The sequence below is a fragment of the Monocercomonoides exilis genome, assembly GCF_001643675.1.
Source record: "Monocercomonoides exilis strain PA203 chromosome Unknown scaffold17-1647472, whole genome shotgun sequence".
Lineage (NCBI taxonomy): Eukaryota > Preaxostyla > Oxymonadida > Polymastigidae > Monocercomonoides > Monocercomonoides exilis.
In genome coordinates, this window is record NW_027150562.1 from 734,679 (window position 1) to 757,233 (window position 22,555).

The 22,555-nt window shown below is 40.2% G+C and overlaps 6 protein-coding genes across 6 annotated transcripts; 2 read left to right on the forward strand and 4 right to left on the reverse strand.

Annotated features, from left to right (window-relative positions):
• Positions 1–652: 652 nt before the first annotated feature.
• On the reverse strand, positions 653–865 carry MONOS_17447 (uncharacterized protein; the record flags this gene model as incomplete). The annotated part of the gene is made up of 1 exon (XM_067870368.1): positions 653–865. The coding sequence occupies one exon, from the start codon at positions 863–865 to the stop codon at positions 653–655; it is 213 nt and encodes a 70-aa protein (XP_067729217.1).
• A 1,146-nt stretch (positions 866–2,011) lies between these two features.
• On the reverse strand, positions 2,012–2,959 carry MONOS_554 (uncharacterized protein; the record flags this gene model as incomplete). The annotated part of the gene is made up of 3 exons (XM_067875697.1): positions 2,012–2,285; positions 2,544–2,865; positions 2,935–2,959. The coding sequence occupies 3 exons, from the start codon at positions 2,957–2,959 to the stop codon at positions 2,012–2,014; spliced, it is 621 nt and encodes a 206-aa protein (XP_067729218.1).
• Positions 2,960–3,912: 953 nt separating this feature from the next.
• On the reverse strand, positions 3,913–6,314 carry MONOS_553 (uncharacterized protein). The gene is made up of 5 exons (XM_067875686.1): positions 6,169–6,314; positions 6,058–6,121; positions 5,933–6,003; positions 5,801–5,882; positions 3,913–5,722 (listed from the first exon to the last, which is right to left on the reverse strand). The coding sequence occupies exons 1-5, from the start codon at positions 6,281–6,283 to the stop codon at positions 4,114–4,116; spliced, it is 1,941 nt and encodes a 646-aa protein (XP_067729219.1). The 5' UTR covers positions 6,284–6,314; the 3' UTR covers positions 3,913–4,113.
• A 119-nt stretch (positions 6,315–6,433) lies between these two features.
• MONOS_552 (putative RNA helicase-related protein required for pre-mRNA splicing, related) lies at positions 6,434–14,361 on the forward strand. Its single transcript, XM_067875675.1, has 3 exons — positions 6,434–6,481; positions 6,559–6,692; positions 6,779–14,361. The coding sequence occupies exons 1-3, from the start codon at positions 6,440–6,442 to the stop codon at positions 14,025–14,027; spliced, it is 7,425 nt and encodes a 2,474-aa protein (XP_067729220.1). The 5' UTR covers positions 6,434–6,439; the 3' UTR covers positions 14,028–14,361.
• On the reverse strand, positions 14,362–16,477 carry MONOS_551 (putative N-terminal nucleophile aminohydrolases superfamily protein; the record flags this gene model as incomplete). Its single annotated transcript, XM_067875664.1, has 6 exons — positions 14,362–15,444; positions 15,499–15,724; positions 15,796–15,939; positions 16,012–16,177; positions 16,228–16,275; positions 16,331–16,477. The coding sequence occupies 6 exons, from the start codon at positions 16,475–16,477 to the stop codon at positions 14,454–14,456; spliced, it is 1,722 nt and encodes a 573-aa protein (XP_067729221.1). The 3' UTR covers positions 14,362–14,453.
• A 233-nt stretch (positions 16,478–16,710) lies between these two features.
• On the forward strand, positions 16,711–21,994 carry MONOS_550 (uncharacterized protein; the record flags this gene model as incomplete). The annotated part of the gene is made up of 7 exons (XM_067875653.1): positions 16,711–16,790; positions 16,858–19,314; positions 19,448–20,567; positions 20,691–20,786; positions 20,881–20,997; positions 21,103–21,321; positions 21,511–21,994. 7 exons carry the CDS (start codon positions 16,711–16,713, stop codon positions 21,709–21,711), a joined length of 4,290 nt encoding a protein of 1,429 aa, XP_067729222.1. The 3' UTR covers positions 21,712–21,994.
• Positions 21,995–22,555: the final 561 nt, after the last annotated feature.

The window sequence follows — 22,555 nt, forward strand, 5'->3', positions numbered from 1 at the left end:
CTTACTCCTCTGAAGTCATTGAAGATAAACCATTTAAACATCTTACATATAAAGGAGACCTCACAAAAAAGAAATAGCAGAATGAAAATAAAAGAGAAGACGAATATTTCGATAACCTTACAGAAGCGCACTTCACAGAGGGAACAACCTGAGGGAAAAAATACAAGACGATTATCAGACTCTCGTCAAACACTCTTTAAGCACATTATGAGGCTTCTTCTGCAAAATCCGTTTTGATGTTGATGCCTTTATCTGTTGCATTTGTTGCTTCTTTGTCAGAAGCTTCTTCTTCTTCCATATTTCCCACATTTTATTTGAAATCTGTTAAAAGAATAGAACGAATTCTAAGATTAATAAAATGTTTATTTCGCTCGACAAGTACATTAAAAGAAAACGAAGGTAATAATAAACAAAAAATGGAAGATGAAAGAGGGTAATGGACAGAGCGGAAGCAAGTGTCGAAGAAAAAGAAAGTGCATTTTAAAAGAAAATAGAGAAAATTAGAATCCAAGAGATAGAAGAAAGGGAAAAAATAAAAAAAAAGACTTATCTGATGATTATGATAATGCCGATGAAAATATGGTCGGAGAAATCTGAGGATCGATCAAGCCAAATGCAGACTCAAATGACAGCAACATGTTATTGATCGCCATCACCATCTCACTCGAAATCTGTTTGTGCTGTGTTGAAGAAGCAGATACATATGAGAAATGACAAGATTTAGACTCCTCCTCCCTCCCTCTGTTGTGCCATCTCCTTGTGAAACTGCACCACTTGCTGCCCATCCTCCAGTGGCAGCCAAAACCAGATCACACCTTCCACCTCGTTCCCTCTCCAGCCGCAGCCCCACCGGCTTCGCCAGCATCAACACTTCGATTCAGCCCTGCCCCCGCTGACACCACCAAAAGCATCTGCACCTGATCATCCAGCGCCGGCTAATCGTCTTCACAACTGAGCTGTTCTGTGACAGGAATAGAGGAGATCTGCAGTTGGCAGCATCGCACACATCTGGATGCATCAGGCGCAGTGTGAAGAAGCCATTGCGTTTGCATGCCTCCTGCACCGACGCAAACAAAGGTAGACAACACCCCTTCAGCCTGTGCGCTTCTCAAAATATCCAAAGCAACAACACTGAAGGAGTTTGCGGATAGCACGCGCACAGAAGATACTCCATTTGATCAGACGTGATCTCTCTGCACACTGCTCCCGATGAAGATAGTGATAAAGTCGATGCATCACCACTACAGATCGCATCATACAGCCCCTTCATCGCCTCTTTCTGCTTCATTGCCTCTGCTTTGGAGAAGTTCAGAGAAAAGAACCCTGAAATGCAGAAGCTTCTGTTTCTCCCTTCTCCGACTGCAGTCTATCAAATTCCCCCAAAAAACATCTTGATCTTTATCTCCGCTGCCCTATCAAATGCCAAAGAACAAGAAGAACGACAGCTTGTCTTCATTGAACATCTCCCTCACAAGACTCCCAAACAGCCACATCTCTGCAAAGTTCAACAAGAAAAGCTTCTCCCCCGTGGATCATCACCTTCCAGACAACATCTCTCTTCTTCTGATTCTTAATCGCCTCCTTGAGCAGCGCCTTCTGCTCTCAAATCGTCTGCTCCTTCACTTTTGGCAGCGCCATCAGCTTCTTCATTTTCCTTCTCTATCTTGTTCATCTTCTGCTGCACCGTTGCATCTACTCTTCCACCACCACCTCCACCTTCGCTGTTTGCTTCTCACACAACACTCACCCATCTCCCCACTTTTGCAACAACCCCATTCCCATTCAGTTCTGGCCCAAGAATCACAGCACTTCCATTTTTGTTGATCTCTGTTAACTTCTCCTGGCACTTTTCACAAAGCCCCAACGGCAGAATCAACAAAGCCAAAGATGGAACCATCCCATAATACGCACAAATTTATGAAGAAGATGTGGCAATTGTAACTCCAGACCAGCCAGTTACCGCTTTCCATCCACACTCACCACTCCTCCTTGCAGAGCCCAGCACTTCTTCTCATTCACCTGCTTCAATTCTTTCACCTCTGCGTTGTGCTTCTCGCTCAGCTTCAGAATCTTCCTCTGATTCATCCAGATGATCTTGTCCTTCTCCTGCAGCTGCTCTTCCAGCACGCTCGTCCGCTTCGCCTCCTTTTCCTTTTCCAACTTCTTCTTCTTCTTTTCTTTCTTCCGGCAAATTCAGCACAATTGCTGCAGGCGACAGAACAACATCTTCCATCATCAGCTCCTCTGCCCCACCGCCTCCAGCGCCTTCTTCGCAATCTCTCCCACTTCATTCACTGCAACCATTCGCCTCCTCATTTTGTTGAACAGCTTCATCACTCTGCATGCCTCGACTGCTTCTTTCTGTTCGCCAGCCATTCAATGGCCAATGGAGCCAGTGATGGATCAGGCAGATTGCAGATTGGCAGGAACGCAACCACATCTACCGCTGTTAATAACTGCTTCTTCGACGACTTCTTTCTCGGCAAATACTCAAGAAACGGGAGCAGAGCCAGAAGTGGAATGGAAAGCATCACACATCGAACGGGCACAGCACGTTCTGTTCAGCAGAGCGCAGCAAGTCAACATTGAAACCTCGGAGTGCTTGCAGCAGTGATTGAAGTGATTGAAGTGATTGAAGTGATTGCGAAGATGGAAGCAACAACAACCCAGCTGCCTCAGGCACGCCAATCCTCAGCCACCTCACGTTGAAGTGCAGTTTTTTGTCTTTAATGTGAGATGAAACCACAGCCAATTCATCTGAAGAGTCGACTGTAGGTATGGTGGATGGCGATGACTGCTCATCCACTTCTGCCTTCTTCTCCTCGTTTCTCCGCCTCTGGAATGGAAAGGCAGATCTTAGCGCTGCTTCATTAAAAAAAGATGAGCGCAAGGAAGATGATAAAGGCGCATAGCGAAGCGACTACTGCTGCTCACGACCAGCCTCCATGAGCCTTTTCATATTCACTATCAGGTCAATCTGCAGCTCCTTCGATTACATAAATACAGCATTCACATCAGGATCAGAAATATCGATCAGCAACCAATGCTCGCAGTTTTCGAACGATGTGAACATTTAAAACATTATTTCTCCTTGTTATGTCTTAAAGTGAAAAGAGAAAAAAATGAGCAAAAATTATTAATGAAAATAACCTCGACAAAAGATGTGATTATCATTTTTTTGAATTAAATCACAAAAGGATCATTTTGAGTTTTTAATGTCAATTCCTTTTGATATCTAAATGCAAACTATATTCAGTTTTTAAGTAACACAAGAAATCGATCTATTTGTTCAAATTCTTGAATTAAAATTTTCATTCATGAGCATTAAAACGTTTATATTTTCATAATCATTAACTTTCAAAAAATTTCATCAAGATACACCACTTTTCACTTTTTTATTTTTCAACACTTTGAAATGTTTAAAAATTTGTTATAATTCAAAAAATCAAAATGAATTTTCAAACTGATGATATGAAAATGAAAGAATAAAAACTTATTATTTGTTTGATTCAAATATCAACAAATAGATTTTTTTTTATAAAAATTGGAAAGTTAGTTAAAAGCTTATGAGAAATAAATGAAATTGAAGCTTTATATTCGATAATTTGTCTAATAAATAACAATAAGAAATAAAGAACCATATATGATGGGAACGGAATGATCATTATTTTTTGATCATTTGTGATCTTTTGTGGGACAAAATTAAAGTCGTGGAACTTTTCAAAAAAATTTTGCCATATAAAATTTGATTTTTCATTTAATTATTTGCTTTTGAATTGCTTATCGAAAAATCAGATGAAATAGATTAAAAATTTTAAATTAGAAAAATATGTTTCAATCACTTTTTGATTCACCTCCTTGAACGAGAGAAATAAGAAAATAGCAAAAATTTTATTAAATATTGATCTTCATAATAAAATTGATATTTAAAAAAATAGCAAATGCTTTAAAAACAACAGAAAAATAACCAAAAATTCAATTAAAGAACGCACATCTGAAATGATATCCAAAATTGAAAAAGACTGGATCTCGAAAGAGGCCTTTTCACATTTCATCCACAAAAATTTAAATTTCAAACCGAATGAACAGACAAATTTTACCTCAGTTTTATATTCATGTTTTTTTTACAGAAGGCGCAACAGTATGAGCAGAAGGGCTATTATTTTGTTGCTGAGGCAAAGGTTCTGGAATGTCTTGTGAATGGCTGCGAAGCTCTACTGAGCGCAGAAGGAGCTGCCGAAGCTGTTCTCTGCTTGGTTGTGAAGAAGAAGAAGATGCGCTAGAGGAAATGTTTGATTTTTGAGAATTTTGTGTGTAAGATAAAGACGAATGAGTTTGACGTGAACCAGAAGAAGTAGCAACAGGCGTGCCATTTGAATTAACTGATTGAGGAGAAAGAATTGGTGTGCTTGGTGATAGTGATGAAGAGGAAGAGGAAGAGGAAGAAGAAGGCGACAAATTATGTAATGTATTTGAAGGAGTATCTGAATCATTCATTGACATATTTTGGGAACCTGACAAATATTTTTTCATTGAATGAGGGGCACTTCCTTCGTAAAGCAATGCTTCGTCGATTGATATTAGAGGTGAATCAATGTTATCCATGTCCTCATCTTCAAATGAGCTGTCTTCGTCATCTTCGTAGCTCATTCTTTGCATATGTTCTTCATTATCACTTATTTGTCTAGAGAAATTTGAATTCTTGTTTGCTTCTTCTGATCCTTCCAATCTCCTTGCGTTCCTCTCATTTTCTGAGAGAAGAGGATTAAGATCTGACATTGCATGATCATCGCGATCGCTTCTGCCATTTGCCTCTTCTCTTGAACGAAGCTCTGAAGTCTGCCTATCATTAATCATCTCAATATCTGCTTGTCCATTCATTTTATCCCCATTTTCCTGTTTTTTCTTCCTCAGCAATTCCTTCCTTCGTCTTTGATACTCCTTTCTTTTGGCTATCTTCCTTTCTCTTCCGTGGAGATTGGCCCAAGGCTGTTCTTCTCTTAATCTTCCTTCTTCCAAAACACTCAAATCCACAGCATTGCCATCTCCTTCTTGATTTCGCTCTCTATCTTCTTTTGCTTTCCTCGATCGCTCTCTTCGCTGAGCTCTTCTGACAGCCACATTCTCTTTCCACTCCGAAAGCTTCGTTTTCAGAGCATCAAACTTTGATTTGAACCATCGAGCAAATAGCACATTAAGCCACAAGAACGTACTTATAAAAAGCCCTAAAGTCGGACCAAGCGTTAATAGAAGTAAAAACGTTGGAGACGAAACTTCTGCTTCGTCGGGAAGACTCAAGATAATCTGATTTGGGTCATTAGGTGAGACATAGCAAATCCGAGATAGAGAGAAATCAGAAGGTGGATCGGCTGCATTTAGAAACTTTGAATTGAACAACATGGAATTCTCTGAAGAATTATCATCACTATTTAATATGCTCGAAAAAGTTTGCATGTTGGATGCAGCGGAGGAAAAATTTCCCAAATATGAAAAAAGATTATCATTGGAATGCTTCATTGTCATATAATTAATAAATCTTGGAAATGACAAAACGGCTTTTTCATTATTCCGAAAATGATTTATGTTGAACATATCAAAGTTAAATTGCTTATGGTTATGAGGCTTAATCATATCATTGCTGTTTTTGATCGAAAAGTCTTTTTTATGAGGATAATATGTCCAGTTCGTTTCCAAATAAGAATCTGATTTACACACTCCAGAACTAATTTTTGTTTGGAAAAATATTTAAACGTAAGAAATAATCAAAAATATTTCAACACGACTTCGCATATGCGCATACGTCAATTCTATAATTGGTACAACTTTATCAGAGGTTGTTGTTTGTACAAAAAACTTATGAATACATAATCCTTGACTGGCCTCTATTTTGTTTAATAGAAAATTAATAATAATGCGGAAAAATTAATCACACCCCTTATCGGATAAGGCATTGAATGAGCTTCATATTCTTTGAGAGTACATTTTTCTATTTGCCAGGAAAGACTTTTCATAAAAAACGTAATTTAGTACAATAGAAAGCTGAAACAAGTATCAAACAGTTTTGACATAGAATTCATTTGCAAAAAAGTTGAAATGGAATTAACAGCAAGATCTAAACAAACTATTAAAGCAAAATATTACATAATTATATGAAAAATAACTCAGTACCATAAACAATAAGAGTCGCTCTAAACATTGTTGGAATAGGCTTTACTCGTTGATTGGGCCTTCTTCCAGTCCAAAATAAATATAAAACTCGATGCAACACATCAAAATCGCACATAAAAATTTCTTAAGTTCAAAAATTTAAATATGGTTCAATATTATAATCATGGAAAGGATTCAAATTCACAAACAACAAAATGCTATTGATGAATAATGCGTCAATTAAAGAAAAGAATATCAGAATAATCTTCAAAGATAAAGAGTGGTTGGGATCATGGCAGATTTTATTGCTCGTGAAACTAACGTTTATGTTGCCGTATGCTGTTTATTTCTTTGACAAACATCAGATATTTTATTTTTTTTTCAAATTTCATTTCATGATTCATTTGTTAGAATGTTGTTCTTAGCCAGGATAGAAAGGCAAGAATAAGCGAACCAAGCGGAGAGGCAGAGCGCCTAGAAATAAATAAGCTTCATCCAATGGGTGACCTTGTGAAAAGAGAAAAACCTAAAAAATCTCAAAGACCGTTTGATCCTTTTTTAGTTTATTGCTTCGCTAATATTTTGTTATTTTTGTTTTTTAAATAATAAATGATCAATAATAATTTTTCAGAAAGAAAAAAGCGGAGCAAATTGACGTTGCACAAGGAATGGAGGTGACTATTGCGATGGAAGATTCTGATGATGAGGAAGAAGAGAAAGATATCGCATATGACATTCCACAAGAAACAAGAAATGAAGACGAAATGTCATCAGAAGAAGAAGGGCAACAAGATGAGCGAGATATCTCCCATGATGAGGAAGATGATTTTGAGGATATCACAACGATCAAAAAGCCAAAAATTAGACACTTTGACGAAAGCGAGCAAATAGAGTTTTTGCGTCAGTTAGACGTATATACAATACAAGGACGAATCAGAAAATGGGTCAACGATGCTGACATATCGCTTCGTCAAGCTAATGAAGTTGTTGATCTTATTAATCCACAAACAGACGAAGAAACAAGAATTCGAGGTTTAAATCGAATATTGCAAGACAGAGATGATGAACTGAAAACAGCGTTGTCAGAGAATGGGGAATGGATTTGGGAAAATATTCAACTTCAAAAAGCGACAAGCGATGAAGAGAAGGAAAAGATCAAAAGAAGAATGCAAGCTTCAACTGTGGGTCAAAGCATTTTAGATGCTGTTGAAGGAACTTCGACAGTTTTGGGTGACATGACTATTGCCGGGCGTGCAACGAAGCTGGCAAACCAGGAAATTCAGAAAATGAGGCTCGAAGCGTCTTTGATGGCTGTTAGAAAGGCCCATGACGAACGAAGTAGAGAAGGCAAGATGGATGCTGAGGCAAATGGAGAAGCGAGAAAAGCACCCAAACCAGCAGATGCCTCCAAGTCTCGACAGCTGCTGGATTTGGATTCACTGAGCTTTGCCAATGGCTCGCACCAGCTTTCTGCCAAACGCTTTGTGCTTCCTCCTGGATCTCAGGAAGAGAGACACAAACAGTACGACGAAATCACCATTCCAGCACCAAAACTTCATCCGCCTCCACTTCGCAGCCGCCCCATCAACACACTTCCGCGTTGGGCGCAGCCTGCATTTGCTGGGTTTGAGGCACTGAACACGATACAGTCAGTTGTCTATCAGAGTGCATTTGTGGGCGGAGGAAACATTCTTGTGTGTGCTCCAACAGGTGCCGGAAAAACGAACATTGCAATGCTCTGCTTTTTGCATGAAATGGGTCTGCATTTGGACGAAGATGCATCGTCTGACGAGGCAGAAACAGGAGAAGAGAAGGAGAATGAGATTGAAAGAGAGAAAAGAGAGAGCGTATATGTGGGCGATGGAGAGAGAGAAATTAGAGACAATTCTTCAAATCCTTCTTCTTCTTCTGGTAATACTTCTTCAAATTCTGCGTCTGCATCTGCTTCAAGCTCCTCTGTTCCCTCAAAGCCAGCCATTCCACTGCGCCTCCACGAGTTCAAAATGGTGTACATAGCGCCAATGAAGTCTCTTGTGCAGGAAATGACACGCACTTTCTCAGCGAGGCTGTCGCCGTACGGAATGACTGTCAGAGAGCTCAGCGGAGATTCGCAGCTCACTCGGCAGCAGCTGGCGGAGACGAATGTGATTGTTACCACACCAGAAAAATGGGATATTGTGACGCGAAAAGCCGGAGACAGAGCAGTCAGCCAGAAGGTGCGGCTTGTGATTATTGATGAGATCCATCTGCTGCATGACACACGTGGGCCAGTTTTGGAGTCGATTATTGCGAGAATTACCCGCTCGACCGATGCGACAGGCGAAAGAGTGAGGATTGTGGGGCTCAGCGCCACACTGCCGAACTACGAAGACATCGGGGAGCTGCTTAGAGTGAGAGACGATGGGTCGATTGAGGACATAGCGACAAAACTGAAGAAGATGGAGTTGAATGCGGCTTCAAGGAAGAAGAGCAAGAAGCAATTACAAAGTAGGAAAATGGATGTTGAAGACAAAAAGTCTGCTTCTTCAAAAAATGGAGACGACTCAGAAGACAATTCAGATTCGGACTCTGATTCAGACAGCGATGATTCAGCAGACAACGAATCAAACGAGATTTACCCAGGTTTATTCCATTTCCCCAACGATTTTCGGCCTGTACCGCTGCGGCAGACGTATATTGGCGTGAAGGAGACGAAAGGCAAAGCGAAAGAGCAGTTGATGAACAGCCTTGTTTACGAGAAGATTCTGCAGCTGATTGGCTCGCGGGAGAACATCCAGCCGCTGATAGTGTTTGTGCACTCGCGGAAGGAGACCGCTGAGACGGCAAAGTACATACGAGACAGGGCGTTTGAAGACGGCATTCTGCACGGGCTGACTAGCGACGACTCGAAGCCGATTCTGACAGCTGAGGCAGAGAATGTACTGGATATGTCGCTGAAATCCACACTTCCCGATGGAATTGGCATCCATCACGCAGGTCTTGCTCTTCAGGACAGGCGACTGGTGGAGGACTTGTTTGACGGAAGGCATATTTCTGTTCTGGTCTCCACTGCCACATTGGCATGGGGTGTGAACTTGCCTGCTCACACAGTTATCATAAAGGGCACACAAGTTTATTCTCCGGAGAAAAGCGCATGGGTCGAGGTTTCTCCGATGGACATTATGCAGATGCTTGGTCGTGCTGGGCGTCCGCAACATGATGCAAGCGGAGAAGGTGTGGTGATTACGTCTCGAACTGAGCTGCAGTATTATCTTTATGTGATGAACGAGCAGCTACCGATTGAGTCACAGCTTATAACAAGATTGGCCGATCACATCAATGCAGAAGTTGTGCTGGGGAACATTGTGTCATTGTCAGATGCTGTTGAGTTCCTGAAATATTCTTATTTGTATATTAGAATGAGAAAGAATCCAGCATTATATCAAATCGACACGAACGAGGAAGAAGATGAAGATGAAGAGGAGGAAGAAGAAAGCGATGAAGACGAAGACAGCGGAAACAAAGTCAAAAAGGAGAAAGATCCTGTTCTTCGTCGTCTGTACGACTTGGCATACACAGCGCTTGTTGTGCTGAGCCGAGGCGAGCTTGTGGAGTTCCACAGACAAACAGGCAAAGTTCAGCCGCGTGAGAGAGGAAGGATATCGTCACAATATTACATTCTGCCAGAGTCAATGGCTGTCTACAAGGAGCACTTGCGCCCAACACTCGACACAGCTGGACTGATGCGCGTGTTCGCATTGTCGTCGGAGTTCCGCTATATGGCAGTGAGGAAAGAGGAGAAAGAGGCAGTTGCTGCGTTTTTGCAGCGTGTACCTGTACCTGTGATGGAAGACCCTGGCGACAGTCTTGCTAAAATCATTGTTCTTCTCCAGTCGCACATTGCTAGGCTTCCCCTAGCAGGCTCTCCTCTTCTGGCAGACACTGTCTACATCACTCAGTCTGCATCACGTATCATGCGAGCGCTGTTTGAGCTGACTCTGTTGGAAGGCTGGGCGCAGCTGGCACTGAACACACTCAACCTGGCAAAGTCGGTACAGAGGCGGATGTGGACAACAGAATGTCCTCTGAGGCAGTTCCCAGCCATTCCAAACAAGGCGATTTTGATTCTTGAGCGATCAAACACTCCATTTGAGCAGATTGCGCAGCTGTCTGAGGAGCAGCTGAGGTCTCTTCTCGGAGGCTCATTCACTGGCGATGCTGGACGAGGAAGCGGAAACATAGTGAGGAAGACGTGCCAAGCTATAAAGAAGGTACCACGTGTAACATGTTCTCTTCGTGTACTTCCGTGGACTCGCTCTGTGCTACGGATGGAGCTTGCAGTGCTGGCTGACTTTGCGTGGGATGAAGAGGTGCACGGGAGAAGCGAGCTGTTCTGGCTGTTCATTGAAGACGGTGATGGAGAAAGGATCCTGCACAAGGAGTGCTTCTCGCTGACCTCTCTGAACACAGAAGAAGAGAGAGAAATGACGATCTATGTGAATGTTCTCGATCCTCTTCCACCGCAGTATTTCCTGCGAATCATGAGCGACCGCTGGATCTGCCCAGATTGTGTCATTCCCATCCCATTCAGAAACCTGATTCTGCCTCCGCTGTGTCCTCCTCTTCGTTCACTGGACGACACACGCACAATGCCAATCAACACAGCCCTGCGCAATCCACTCTATCAAAACCTCTTCTCGGGAATGCTGGACCATTTCTGGGACAAAGAATACAGAGTACAGAAGACAAAGGAGCTTGCCAAAGAAACAAGCAACAAATACGATGATTCCAATGGACGGATGGATATTGAGGATGAAAGTGGTCATAGCTCAGCTGCAGCTCAGCATGCAACAACAGTTGTTCCTCCTTCTGTGCGATTTGGAGGCGAGTGGGGTTGGGGTCTTAGTGCGAACGAAATGGGATGCTGTTCTTCCTCTTTCAAAGCATTCAACGCACTCCAAAGACAGGTCTTTGCCTCTGTCTATCACGAAGACAGCAACATTCTTATTGCAGCACCACCAGGTTCAGGAAAGACTGTATGCGCTGAACTTTCAATGCTGCGAGCGCTGAGGCTGACTGGTGTGTTTGAATCGCGCTCACAGCCATCTGCAGCAACAGTGCCTATTTCGCGTATAGTGTATGTGGCAGCCTCACAAGAGAGATGCGTAACACGATATGATAGATGGAGGTCGCTGTTTGGAGTGGGTGTGGGCTGCAAAGTGTCGCTTCTCACAGGGGATTCCACTTCAGACAATGCTCTTGTTCGATCGTCACACATCATTGTGTCGACTGCAGAGAATTGGGATGCTGTGGCTCGCCGCTGGAAAAAGATCAAGACAACACCAGTGGTCTGCTTGCTCATCATTGATGGACTGCAGTATCTGAACACTGTCCCTGCGGGACCGTTTATTGAGTCAGTGGTGGTGCGAGCGAGGATGAATGCTGCGTTGAATCCAGACAGCATCATCAAGACGCGTATTGTTGCGCTTTCTGTTCCTCTGATGGATTCAGTGAGCATGGCAGACTGGTTGGGAGTCACTTCACAGAACACTTACTGTTTCAGGACAGACGCAAGAGACATTGATATCAAGATGCACTATGCTGCGTTTGATTCATATGATCCTTCTGAAAGGCAGCTTTCCATGTCTCGTCCATCATACACCATTCTCCGCACTTTCGCTTCGTCGTCGCCTGCAATGCTGTTTGTTCCAGGAACACCACAGGCTCGTCTGGCGGCTGTGGATGTGCTGAACTTTGCATCGGCGGATGGCATTCCATTTGGATTTATTGGATCATCTCATTCGTCAGACATATTGAGACGCATGATGAATTACGTTGGATTACATACTTCTGATATCAAAGATGAAAATGAAAGTGATATTGGGAAAGATGGAAATTCGAATAAAATGATTCCTGATGACGATGATTCAGCATCAGCATCTTCTTCTTCACAGAAATTTGGAAAAGGCAAAGAAAGCGGAAGCGTCAAAGCTCCAGTTTTAACACGACTTCTCCACCGACTTCTTGAATCTCCTGACTACTATCGCATTCTTCTGTGCTCACCCAGTCTGGCAGACAGAGAGCTTGCTTCACACATTATCACTTCACCAGACGCCGCTGCTACAACAGGCACTTTCCCTGTCTTTCTCCGTGCGCTTGCTGGAGCTGGTGTGGCTCTTCTGTACGATGGCCAACCGCCAGCTGTCCAGCAGACGCTCCGGTTTTTGTATCGCGCTGGCTTCCTCCGCCTTCTTATTCTTCCACACTCTCATGCTGGCTTGCTGGGTGCTGAGCGGGCAAAGCTTGTTGTTGTGGCTGGGGCAACCGTGTTTGACACACACGCTCGAAGACAAGTCGATCTGCCTCCGACTGATTTGTACCAAATTCTCGGAAGGGCTGGGCGATATGGCTGTGATGATAGGGCAGATGTATGCGTTCTGCTTCAAATGTCCAAAAGAGAAGTGTATCGCCGCTTTGTGAACGACCCACTGCCGATCGAGTCGCAACTGCCGATGCAGCTTGAAGACATCCTCAACACACAGATTGCTGCTTCTTCGATTGTGGATGTTGGCGGAGCAGTGAACTACCTCACTTGGACGTATTTATACAGAAGATTGACACAGAATCCTATTCTTTACGGTATCGCAGGCTCAACAAATGATCACATTTCAGATTACTTGAGTGAGCTTGTGGAAACAAGGATTGAATCACTGGCGAAATCCAAGTGCATTGACTTAGATTCTGACGATTTGTCTGTTTCACCTCTTAACTTGGGTGTTGTTGCTTCGTATTACAATATATCTTGCGGAACGATGACGCTCTTTTCTTCCTTGACTCAGCATGCCCGTATTCATGTTCTGCTGACAGCTGTCTCTTCAGCACAAGAATTTGATTCTGTTGTTGTCAGACACGGTGAACCGACTTTCCTATCTCGATTAGCTGCACACGTTGATATGGCCACGCGTTCAACTCACTTCGACGATTCGCACGTGAAGGTGGCTATTCTTATGCAGTCGCACTTCTCACGCCTTTCTCTTCCAGATGCGATGCTGTGTGACTTGCGTGAGATTCTGCCTGTCGGTCTGAAGCTGACACACGCCACAGTTGATGTGCTTGCATCGAGTGGCTGGCTGCGCCCGTGTCTGAAAGCGATGGAGCTCTCGCAGATGATTGTGCAAGGGCTGCGTGAAGACGAACCTCATCTGCTTCTTCAACTGCCGCATTTAACTGTGGCACACTGCGAGGCACTGAAAGCAAAAGGCAAAGTTGTTGACTGGGATGGATTTGCTGAAATGGATGACGATTTGAGAGAAGAATGCTTGTCTGGTCTTTCTCAGGCTCAAATAGGAGACATTGCAAAGCTTACGAATCATTACAACGCATTGGATGTGGAGTTTGCTTTGAGAGATGCTGCAACTGCAATGAAAAAGAGAAAGAGGAAGTCAAGCAACGAAGAAGACAACGAAGCTGATGAAGACAATGGCGAAATCAAAACATTCCAACCCGAATCAATCATAAGCTTGCTTGTCAATGTTATACGCGACGAAGACGATGAAGAAGAGGAAGAAGAAGGAATTGACGAGGCAAATGCTTCAAAGACTCGCCAAAGACCAGCAGTTGCCATTGACACACGCGTGCATGCTCCACGCTTTCCGAAGGCTAAAGAAGAGCTTTGGTGGCTTGTGGTTGGTGAAAAGAAAGAAGGTATTCTATGCACAATTAAGAGTTCTATGCTCAACAAAAGCAGAAATGAAATTGAGCTTCAATTTGCCGCTCCGAAGACACCTGGAATGCACACGTACACGCTTTATCTCATGTGCGATTCATACAAAGGATGGGACAGAGAATGCGATCTTGTATTTAACGTGGCAGAAACTGAATCTAAAATGGACGAAGAGTAAAGATTGTACATGAATATTTTAAATAATAACATTTTAAAATACAGGAAATTACGAAAGGAGATTTGAGGAATGCTTGATGTCAATTCACCAATGATATGAGCTCTAATAAAAAAAAAAATAAACATCTATTTCTTCCTTTTGGCTGTTTTCCGAATTGTAGGATATGCAGAAAAATTTATGGATTTGGTTCATTCATGGTTGAACAATTTCAACTCAAGCGAATGCATTCACTTTGAGAAATCCGTTTTAAATCAGCAAAAGTTTTTTCATTCTTTCTCTTATTATTACTTGAATACACCTCACATTTCATTTTAAAATATTAAAACAATCAAAATAATAGTTTATCCAATTGATTCTTTTTTCTGAGTATTTTCATTCATAAAAACATGTTTCAAAAATAAATATATAAATCAAAAAATACTCACTTTATGAAGAAGGAAAGTGGAAGCGGGAACTTCCAATTTCAATGGAATAGCAACCAATTTGTCCAGTTTTGGATTTTTCCATTGTTGGAATTGAAGAAGTGAGTGAAGATGACTGCGAAAGAAGAGAAGATGGTAACGAATGTGCTGCTGAAGTGAAAAAAGTTGACTTTGAAGAGGTTGGAGGCGAAGCGATATGAACAATTGAAGGGGTTTCTGAAAGATGGGAGACAAATCCAAAAGGAAAGGAAGTAGTTGTAAAGACAGAAGAAAGCTCAAAACATCCACATCCTGTTTCTTTGTCTCCATTTAAAGTTAAGCAAAGTACACCACATTGGCGTTGAGATAAAGAGGAATTTGCCAATGAACCAATTTTCCAGGGTTCATCATTGATTCGCCTCAGAGGAGGTAAGCTGAGAAAACTGTGCTCTATTCGAGACTTTATTAGATTCGTTGAGTTAACATGCGGATCAGAAGAAGAGCAAGAGCGATTAATGATGTCAGAAGCGATTGTTTTTGATAAAAGAGTTTGCGTGATCTCTTCTCCACACCCAGAAATACAGCAACAAACTCCAAGCAATGGATCGCTTGATTCTATTTCACTATCATTATCCTCTTCACTTCCTTGATTGAAATCGATAAAAGTATCTTTTTTCGTTTTCGTATCTTTTAATTCATTGTCTTTCGAGCAAAGCTCACTCCTTTTTAATTCTTTACCAAAGTCATCTTCAAAATCATAGGAATTCATTTTTCGATGCTTTAGATTTAGATCATCTTCTGAATCCAAATTCTCAATGATTTCAAACAAAGAATTCTTTTGATCCAATTTTCTCTCTTTTCTCTTCTCAACCTTTTTATTTGAAGGCTCTTTGCTTAAAACAAAAGGAGAAGTCTCAGCCCATATGCCAGCTCCAAATGTTGCCACATCGCCAATTCTTCCGCAATCTCGTAGCAAAATTCCACCCGTTGAAGCTCCTGCACACACTTTTCCGTTCCTGCAAAATTCAACATACATCAAATACAAAAATAAAAAATTTCTCAAAGCACACCAATCAATGCAAATTGCTCCTACGGTATCAAAGCTCTCATTCTTGACCGCATCAACTTGTTTTAATTGATCAGTATCTTCAAAATTATATCTTCTGATTCCTCTATTTGAATCGCTACTTCCTTTCATTGTTTCATCCTCTTTAATTTTTGCATTTGTCTTTTCTTTTAAAATGCTAAACTTCTGAAACAATTCTTTCGAACGGGGTGAAATCAACCTAACGTCATCTTATAGAATCAATAATTTTGTTGAGCACTTTATTTAAATTTGAAATAGAAATAATTAATGAGCCTCAAACCGACAACTTCCAATCCATGCGAAGCTGCATATTTTTTCGCTCCTTCACCAACAAGCATTTGTGGTGCAACAAGTCCAATTTCAGAGTAAAAACTTTTTTCTGTTTGGGCGATTTTGTGTGCAACCTCAATTGGATGGGTTACACCTTTGCAGCATTTGAAAAAAAAGAAAAGTTATTATTTTGAAATTTAATAGAAGCGCGCAAACAGTGACAAACCTGAAAGCGCACCAACTGATCCAAATCCAGGTAAATTTGAAAACTGAACAGAAGAGTTTTTATCTGTCGATAATGAAATCTGAGAATACATCAAAGACGCTTCGCACTCAACACTTCCTTCTACAGTTAGATTTGATCCACATCCAGCGTTAACAATGCCACTTGACTGTAAGTTAAATACATTTCAAAAAAAAAAAAAAAAAAAAAAACCACAACCTCCAAATATTTAATCGATTCCAAAACTGCACATTCGCAAGAGCCCACCTTTTCGCAAAAATGGTGCTTTTAAACTCTTTCATAATTTCAAAAAATGACAAACAGATGAAAAAAGAGCCTGCTTTCCAACATCCAATGCATTACTTATTAAATCTCGCTTTTTCTTTGCAAGAGGAGCATTTGAATTTGAAGCGCCAATGTGTAACGCTAGAATATAAGGTTTTGAATTTTTATATTCATTTAAAGACATCAGAATGTGAAACCATTTCTATTAAAATCTGAATCCAAAAATTGATTTTAACTACTACAACAATAACAATAACGGTAACAACCTTTTTCTTATTAAGACGCTTAAATTAAATAGTTTATCTTTTTTCAACTGAGATATAATAAAATTTTCAAATCAGTTGTTTCGCTGTTTAATTGCTATTGAAGCATTTTTGCAGCTATAATCCGAGTGCATACAACTCATATTATTGTGTGATGTCACAATCAGATAGAGCTGCAGAAATTACCGCATGGTCAACAACAGCATCTATGAAAAGTCAATCTCCTAATTCACAGTCTGTATTTCTTCTCAGAGGATTTATTTTATTTTCCATGATACTTTTTATTTTTATATTTACTCAGAAAAGAAGATCTACAAGAGATGTTGAACGAAGAAGTTACAATCACAGAACCTAAAGACGCTTTTATTGCTGATTCAAAAAAACATGGAAAAGATAATTTAAAACCAGAATCATCTCGAAAACAAAGAGGAAGATCTTTCTCACCGGCTCCATTAATCAATTCTTTGATAACAGTTCATTCGCCTAGGTCTGCGGATTATTTTGATAACACAAATACACGCCTGAAACAAAACAAAAAAGGGAAACGCCAAAAGGGGAAATCAGAAACTCAAAGTCATTCTTTTCTCAATAACAAGAAAAATGGCATTGTTGATATGCCGCCGTATTCATTGAGAGTCTGCCCCCCGCTTGATTTGTCAAATCTTCATCCTCAAAGATCTGTATCTCCAACACTAACTCAAATCCATCCATCACTTGTGATTCCTCAAGAAATGAGCTTACAAAACTCTCAAAGATATTCTATTTTTTCTCAACGAGCTCCTCTTCCTTACCCAAATAGTCAAACACTCAACTCCGACAGTCCTCGCTCGTCGCATCGACCTCGGCCAAAGCGTAATTCTGTTTCTTTGACATCTTCTTTGAAAAATAAAACTACAAAAGATGATACGAACGTTGGTGAAGGAGATCAAGATCAAATGCATCTTCTGGAAACTCAAAGAAAATATGATGTTTCAAAAAATAATTCGAAAGACGAAACTGAGCCAGTAGAAGGAAAACAACAAGATGGAGAAGTTAAGCAAAAGAACATTTTATACGCATCAAATTCATTTGTGTCAGGAAGTCCAAAAACGCTGTACCATCCAACCTCTCCGTTTGTGGAACCTCCGATTTTCTATCTTAATCCTCCTTGCCAAACGTTGTCAAATACAATGAAATCTTCTTCCTCACTTTCTTCATTTCATCAATCTGCTGACACCACACAGAAATTCTATGACAATTTAAGTGTTCCGCCGTCTCCGCCAGACATTAGACGTTCTCAAAACGATTCTGTCAGACTCCCTCCAATTGACTCACTTCAATCTTTTGACGACAAACGTCCCCATAGCGATGACAGAGAAATACAAGAGGAAAGAAATATCTCCTCTCGCGAATTAAAACATGTTCCGTCTGAAGTAGAATCAGACAGATACCGCGTTTCTCTGCACGAAATGGCAAAGAGGGGACAGATTCCTTTCACAATCGATTTCAGCGAAGACGAAGAAGGCAACTTTTTCTATGAAGATGAAGAGGGCAATCTGATGATCAGAGCATACGGTGCACGAAAGGAGATGACTGAAGCCGATGCCAGCAAGACGCTTGAATTGGAACCCCTTTCAAACCCGTCTGCTTCCACTCCATTGTCAGTATCTTCTTTGTTTATGGACACATCTCAACTCACTTCAACACATTCACCATCATTTCATCGAACAAAACACAGTAACGGCAATCGTCGGAAATATCGTTCACCATCTCATTCATCTGCTGGCGGTCTTTTCAGTGTAAGTTCACGAGAGATAGATCGGGAGCATAGTGCAGATTCCGATAGAGAAGATTCAAGACGAAGAAGCAGAGACAAAGAACGAAGATACATCAAAGAATCATACAGCGTGTCACCAGAAGTTATTAGGGAGCTCTCAATTGGGTCTCTGCAGATGGATGCTCGCCAGCTTTGCTCAGCTGAAGCGCAGCATCGCTGGGAATTGATACACGGAAGATCTTCAACAGCCTCTCGTGCTTCTCCAAGAAGCAGAAATTCTGGCTCTGTTACAGGGACTCCTTCTCATTCACGTTCAATGAATTCCTCACCTTCTACATCTCCCGAGTTTTCTGCTTTGACAGGACGTAATTCACATTTTGGTTCAAATTCCTTATCTGCTTCTATTGCTCAAAGAGGATTCCATCCGATGCGATCGTTTTCGGAGTCTGCACAAACAGAGAAGCAACATGCTCTCGATGAAAGGGCAGATGAAGATTGGATAACTGCTCTTTTCAACAAGTTGATAGTGCCAGACGAAGGTCAATGCTATCCTGAAGTTACGGAGAGCATCACAGCATTTAAAAATGAAGGGAAAGAGGAAACGCGGCAAAAGCTGCAGGAAAAGAGAGAGACCAAATACAAGTTGGAGTCAGCATTTTTGGAGGAGTGGAAGAATCAGGAGGCACAGTTTTCGGAACTTCAAGAGAAATACGAAGAAATTAGGCAAAAGTACGAAGAGCTGAGGGGACATGCAATGGACTTGGGCTCAACGAACGAGAGAGGACTGGAAGAGGCAGAAAGAAATGAGCAGGAATTGAAGCTGTTGAGAGCCAAAGTCAAACAATTGGAAGCAGAAACGCAGGCAGCACAATCAGAAACAGCGTTCATGAAGACACAGGACAACAACTGGGAAACTCAATGTAATGAATTGAAGGAGCAGAACAAGGAGTTTAGCGACAATGCAGAAAAATTGCAGCTTCAGCTGAAGAATTATACAGATGAGTTTGCTGGAAATATTGTTGCATTATCCTCTTTTTCTAAATATTATTTTTCTTTTCCGGCAAATGGCGTAATATTTATTTATTAAATTTTTATTTAATTTTATTAAACAATTTTCGAATATTATTTTCCGTAGAATAACTGAAAAAGATGAGAGGATAGCCATGCTGAAGAAAGAAAGAGATGAGCTCAAGAAACTTCTCGCAAAATCTTGGCTGAAAGAAGAGGAAGTTCAGACAGTGTGGACGATTGAAGACGAGGCGACACGCCTTCTGGCGCCTGCATCGACGCTAATACCGTCCGACTCCTCCAATTCGCTTGCCCAGTTTGTGCCACATCTGAAAAATTCGTTTTCGTCAGCATCGCTTCTCCACTCGAAGACACTGCCACTGTCACCATCATCGTCTCATCTGCGAAGAACTGCAGGATTAACGACGTCTTCAAGCAAACTCTCCATATCCTCTTCAAAATTGACGTTGCAATCTCCCAAAATAAACGATTTGATTTCTTCAACTTCTTCTTTATCGCCTTTGCAGCATTCACCAATTACGATGTCCCAGTCGCGCGATTTGAGACAGTTGGCAGATGTGCTTATGTTTCCTGAAGGGGATCCTCAGCCTACCACTCCTTCATCTCCCCCCAAAAGTGAGGATGTGAAGAACGAAGAAAAGAAGGAAGATGCAAATGCAGAACAGAAAGAAGAGAAAACAGAAACTGCTAAACAAGATAACAAGCCCACTCCTTTAAACCAATTGGAGAAAGATGAAAACAAAGAGCTTGTTACAGACGAGAAAGAAGATGAGGCTGAAGCTAAGGAGATATTAAATGCAAAAATGGCAGAAATGAGAGAAAGAATGGAAAAAACGAGGAAAAGAACTGCTCGTTCTGTATCAAAGTCACCACCGAGAAGGGGAATGTCAACAGAAAACAAGGAAAGCGAAAGGAGCATTGCATCTGCAAGCTCAACAAAGCGGAGAGGAGAAAAAGGAAAGAAAGGAAAAGTCGCAAGCCGTGAAAGCGGGGAAAAGGAAAAGAAGGCACTCACAGTCGAAGTTTCACCAAGTGAAAAAGAAAAAGAGATGGAAAGTCTGTTGATGAAAATGATTATCAGGGAGAGAGTGAGAGAAAAAGCGAGAACGAAGAAAGTTGAAATGATTGCAGAAAATGATGTTGTTCCTGTGCTTGATTGGACCGAAGTGAATGAAAATGGAGTCAGAGGAAGATTTGGTTCTGATAATTACGATTGGAAAGGATTGGTGTGATGCATTATTTGAAATAATATTTCTTTTTTAACGAAGATTTTGATAAATTTGAATAATTCTTTCAAACTTTGTGTAATTATGCCAAAATTATCGAAAATCTTTCTGTTTATTTTGTAGGGATTTGCAATTGTGAACGTTGGATATTTGAAAGAAGTTGTTGATGAAAAGGAAGAGACAATTACGGAATATCGCGCAAAGCTGAGAAATATCAGGGTTTTGCTTTATTCATTTATTAATTCATTCAAATTAATGATTTGATTTTTTCTTTTTTGGAAAATTATTTTTTACTCATTTAATCAAATTTCAGGAATTGTTTTATGGAATTTGTGGTACACTAAGAAAAGCTGCAACAAATTTTGGAGAAAAGCTGAAATTGCTTTTTGACTCTCTGGATAACATTAAGTTGATCAATGATGCACAAACCGTATTCTTTTATCTTCTTCTTGGCATTCTTTATTCTTTATTCTTTGTTTTTATTTTATTTTATTTTATTTCTAATTTTTTTTTTTTCGATTTAAACAATATTTAGGTTGATTTATGTTGCCCATATTGCCTTCAGCTTTTCAAAGAACCTGTCACATTCATTCCGTGTGGCCACACGCTTTGCAAAATATGTGCGTACAGAACGGGGAAAGCAGGCAAAACGCAATGTCCTCTTTGCTCTGATTGCGTTACAAGAGGATTTGTGAAGAACTTTATTGTGGAGTCACTTTCATCAAGAGAAGAGGTTAAGAGGCAAAAAATACAAGTGTGCAATGAAAATATTTCCACTTGTGAACAAATTTGAAGAAACAATTCACAGTTTATTTATGCTTAATTTTTTATTTAAGAAATGAGATTTCTTTTTTCTTTTCTTTCTTTTTTTTTAAGTTTGAAATTAAAAAAAATAACATTTGTTTTATTACTTTATGAACTGATTACTGGCTTCAATTTTAAGGAATGTCTTCTTGGAGCATGTCAACTTGAAGAGATAAGAAATGATCTTATTCATCAAGCAAAACTTCTTCCATCACCTGAGGAATCGTCTTTAGAAGTTCTCTCTTTAGGAATTACTGCAGAAGAGCGCGAGGCTGCCATGAGAAAAGAAATGAACAGCGGAGAGCTTTGCTACGATGATGATGATGATGATATTGGCTAGATGGAAATGAATGATTCGTTCTCGAAAGTTTATAAAACGTAACTCACTAAGCCAGTTGAATTTTATTACTTTCAAAATTTGTTTTATTTATAAAATTATTGTTGATTTTTTGATTATTTACTCAAAGCTGTCATTTCATGTGTATGTATAATATTTTCAGCCTTCTTCATACGTTTCACACATTCCTTATTTCAACTCAAAAATATTTTTTGATGAAGTTCTTTTCATAATTTACAAAACATTTTTCTGAAAAAGACTTTACAAAAATCAATTTGAATCATTATCAAATGCGGTGAGTTACAACTTTAAGTAACATTCTGAAACTCGTTTTTTTTCGGATTTTTTGTAATAGAATGATTTTATATTTAAAAATAAAACATGCTAGGGGTGAATTTTCCATTTTTAAAGTACTTTTTTTTTCAATGAAAAAAATAAAAAATAAAATTTTTTTGTGGGTCTGATCAATTTCTGCACAAAAATTTCAAAATTCAACTATTCGATATATAAATAGAATTCATTATTATTATCAAAAATGTTGGTTAATCACAACTTTAAGTAGAAAAAGAGCAAAATTATGGATTCCAAAAGAGATATTCATGTAATTCTCAAAATTCTTAAGGATAACGATTCAACGTGGGATTGGATTTTACATTTTTTGCCATATCGATGCCCAAAAAAATGTCCAAAATGTCGGAAATCTATGAAATTGGAGAAGGTTGCAGAAATTCGTCGATGAAGATGTAATGACTGTTCTAAATATCTGTCCGTATTCAGTGGAACACCTTTTTTCCATTGTCACATTGGATTGAAAACGTTGGTTTTGATTCTCCTGTATAATCACATA

Coding starts and splice junctions, on each gene's coding strand:
- MONOS_553 (XM_067875686.1), bottom strand. CDS start 6,283: ATGTGCGATTTTGATGTGTTGCATCGAGTTTTATATTTATTTTGGACT. Junction 6,004..6,057: donor ATGAATTCTATGTCAAAACT/GTTTGATACTTG, acceptor TTTTATGAAAAG/TCTTTCCTGGCAAATAGAAA. Junction 5,723..5,800: donor GTACCAATTATAGAATTGAC/GTATGCGCATAT, acceptor AACAAAAATTAG/TTCTGGAGTGTGTAAATCAG.
- MONOS_552 (XM_067875675.1), top strand. CDS start 6,440: ATGGCAGATTTTATTGCTCGTGAAACTAACGTTTATGTTGCC. Junction 6,482..6,558: donor AAACTAACGTTTATGTTGCC/GTATGCTGTTTA, acceptor TTCATTTGTTAG/AATGTTGTTCTTAGCCAGGA. Junction 6,693..6,778: donor CCTAAAAAATCTCAAAGACC/GTTTGATCCTTT, acceptor ATAATTTTTCAG/AAAGAAAAAAGCGGAGCAAA.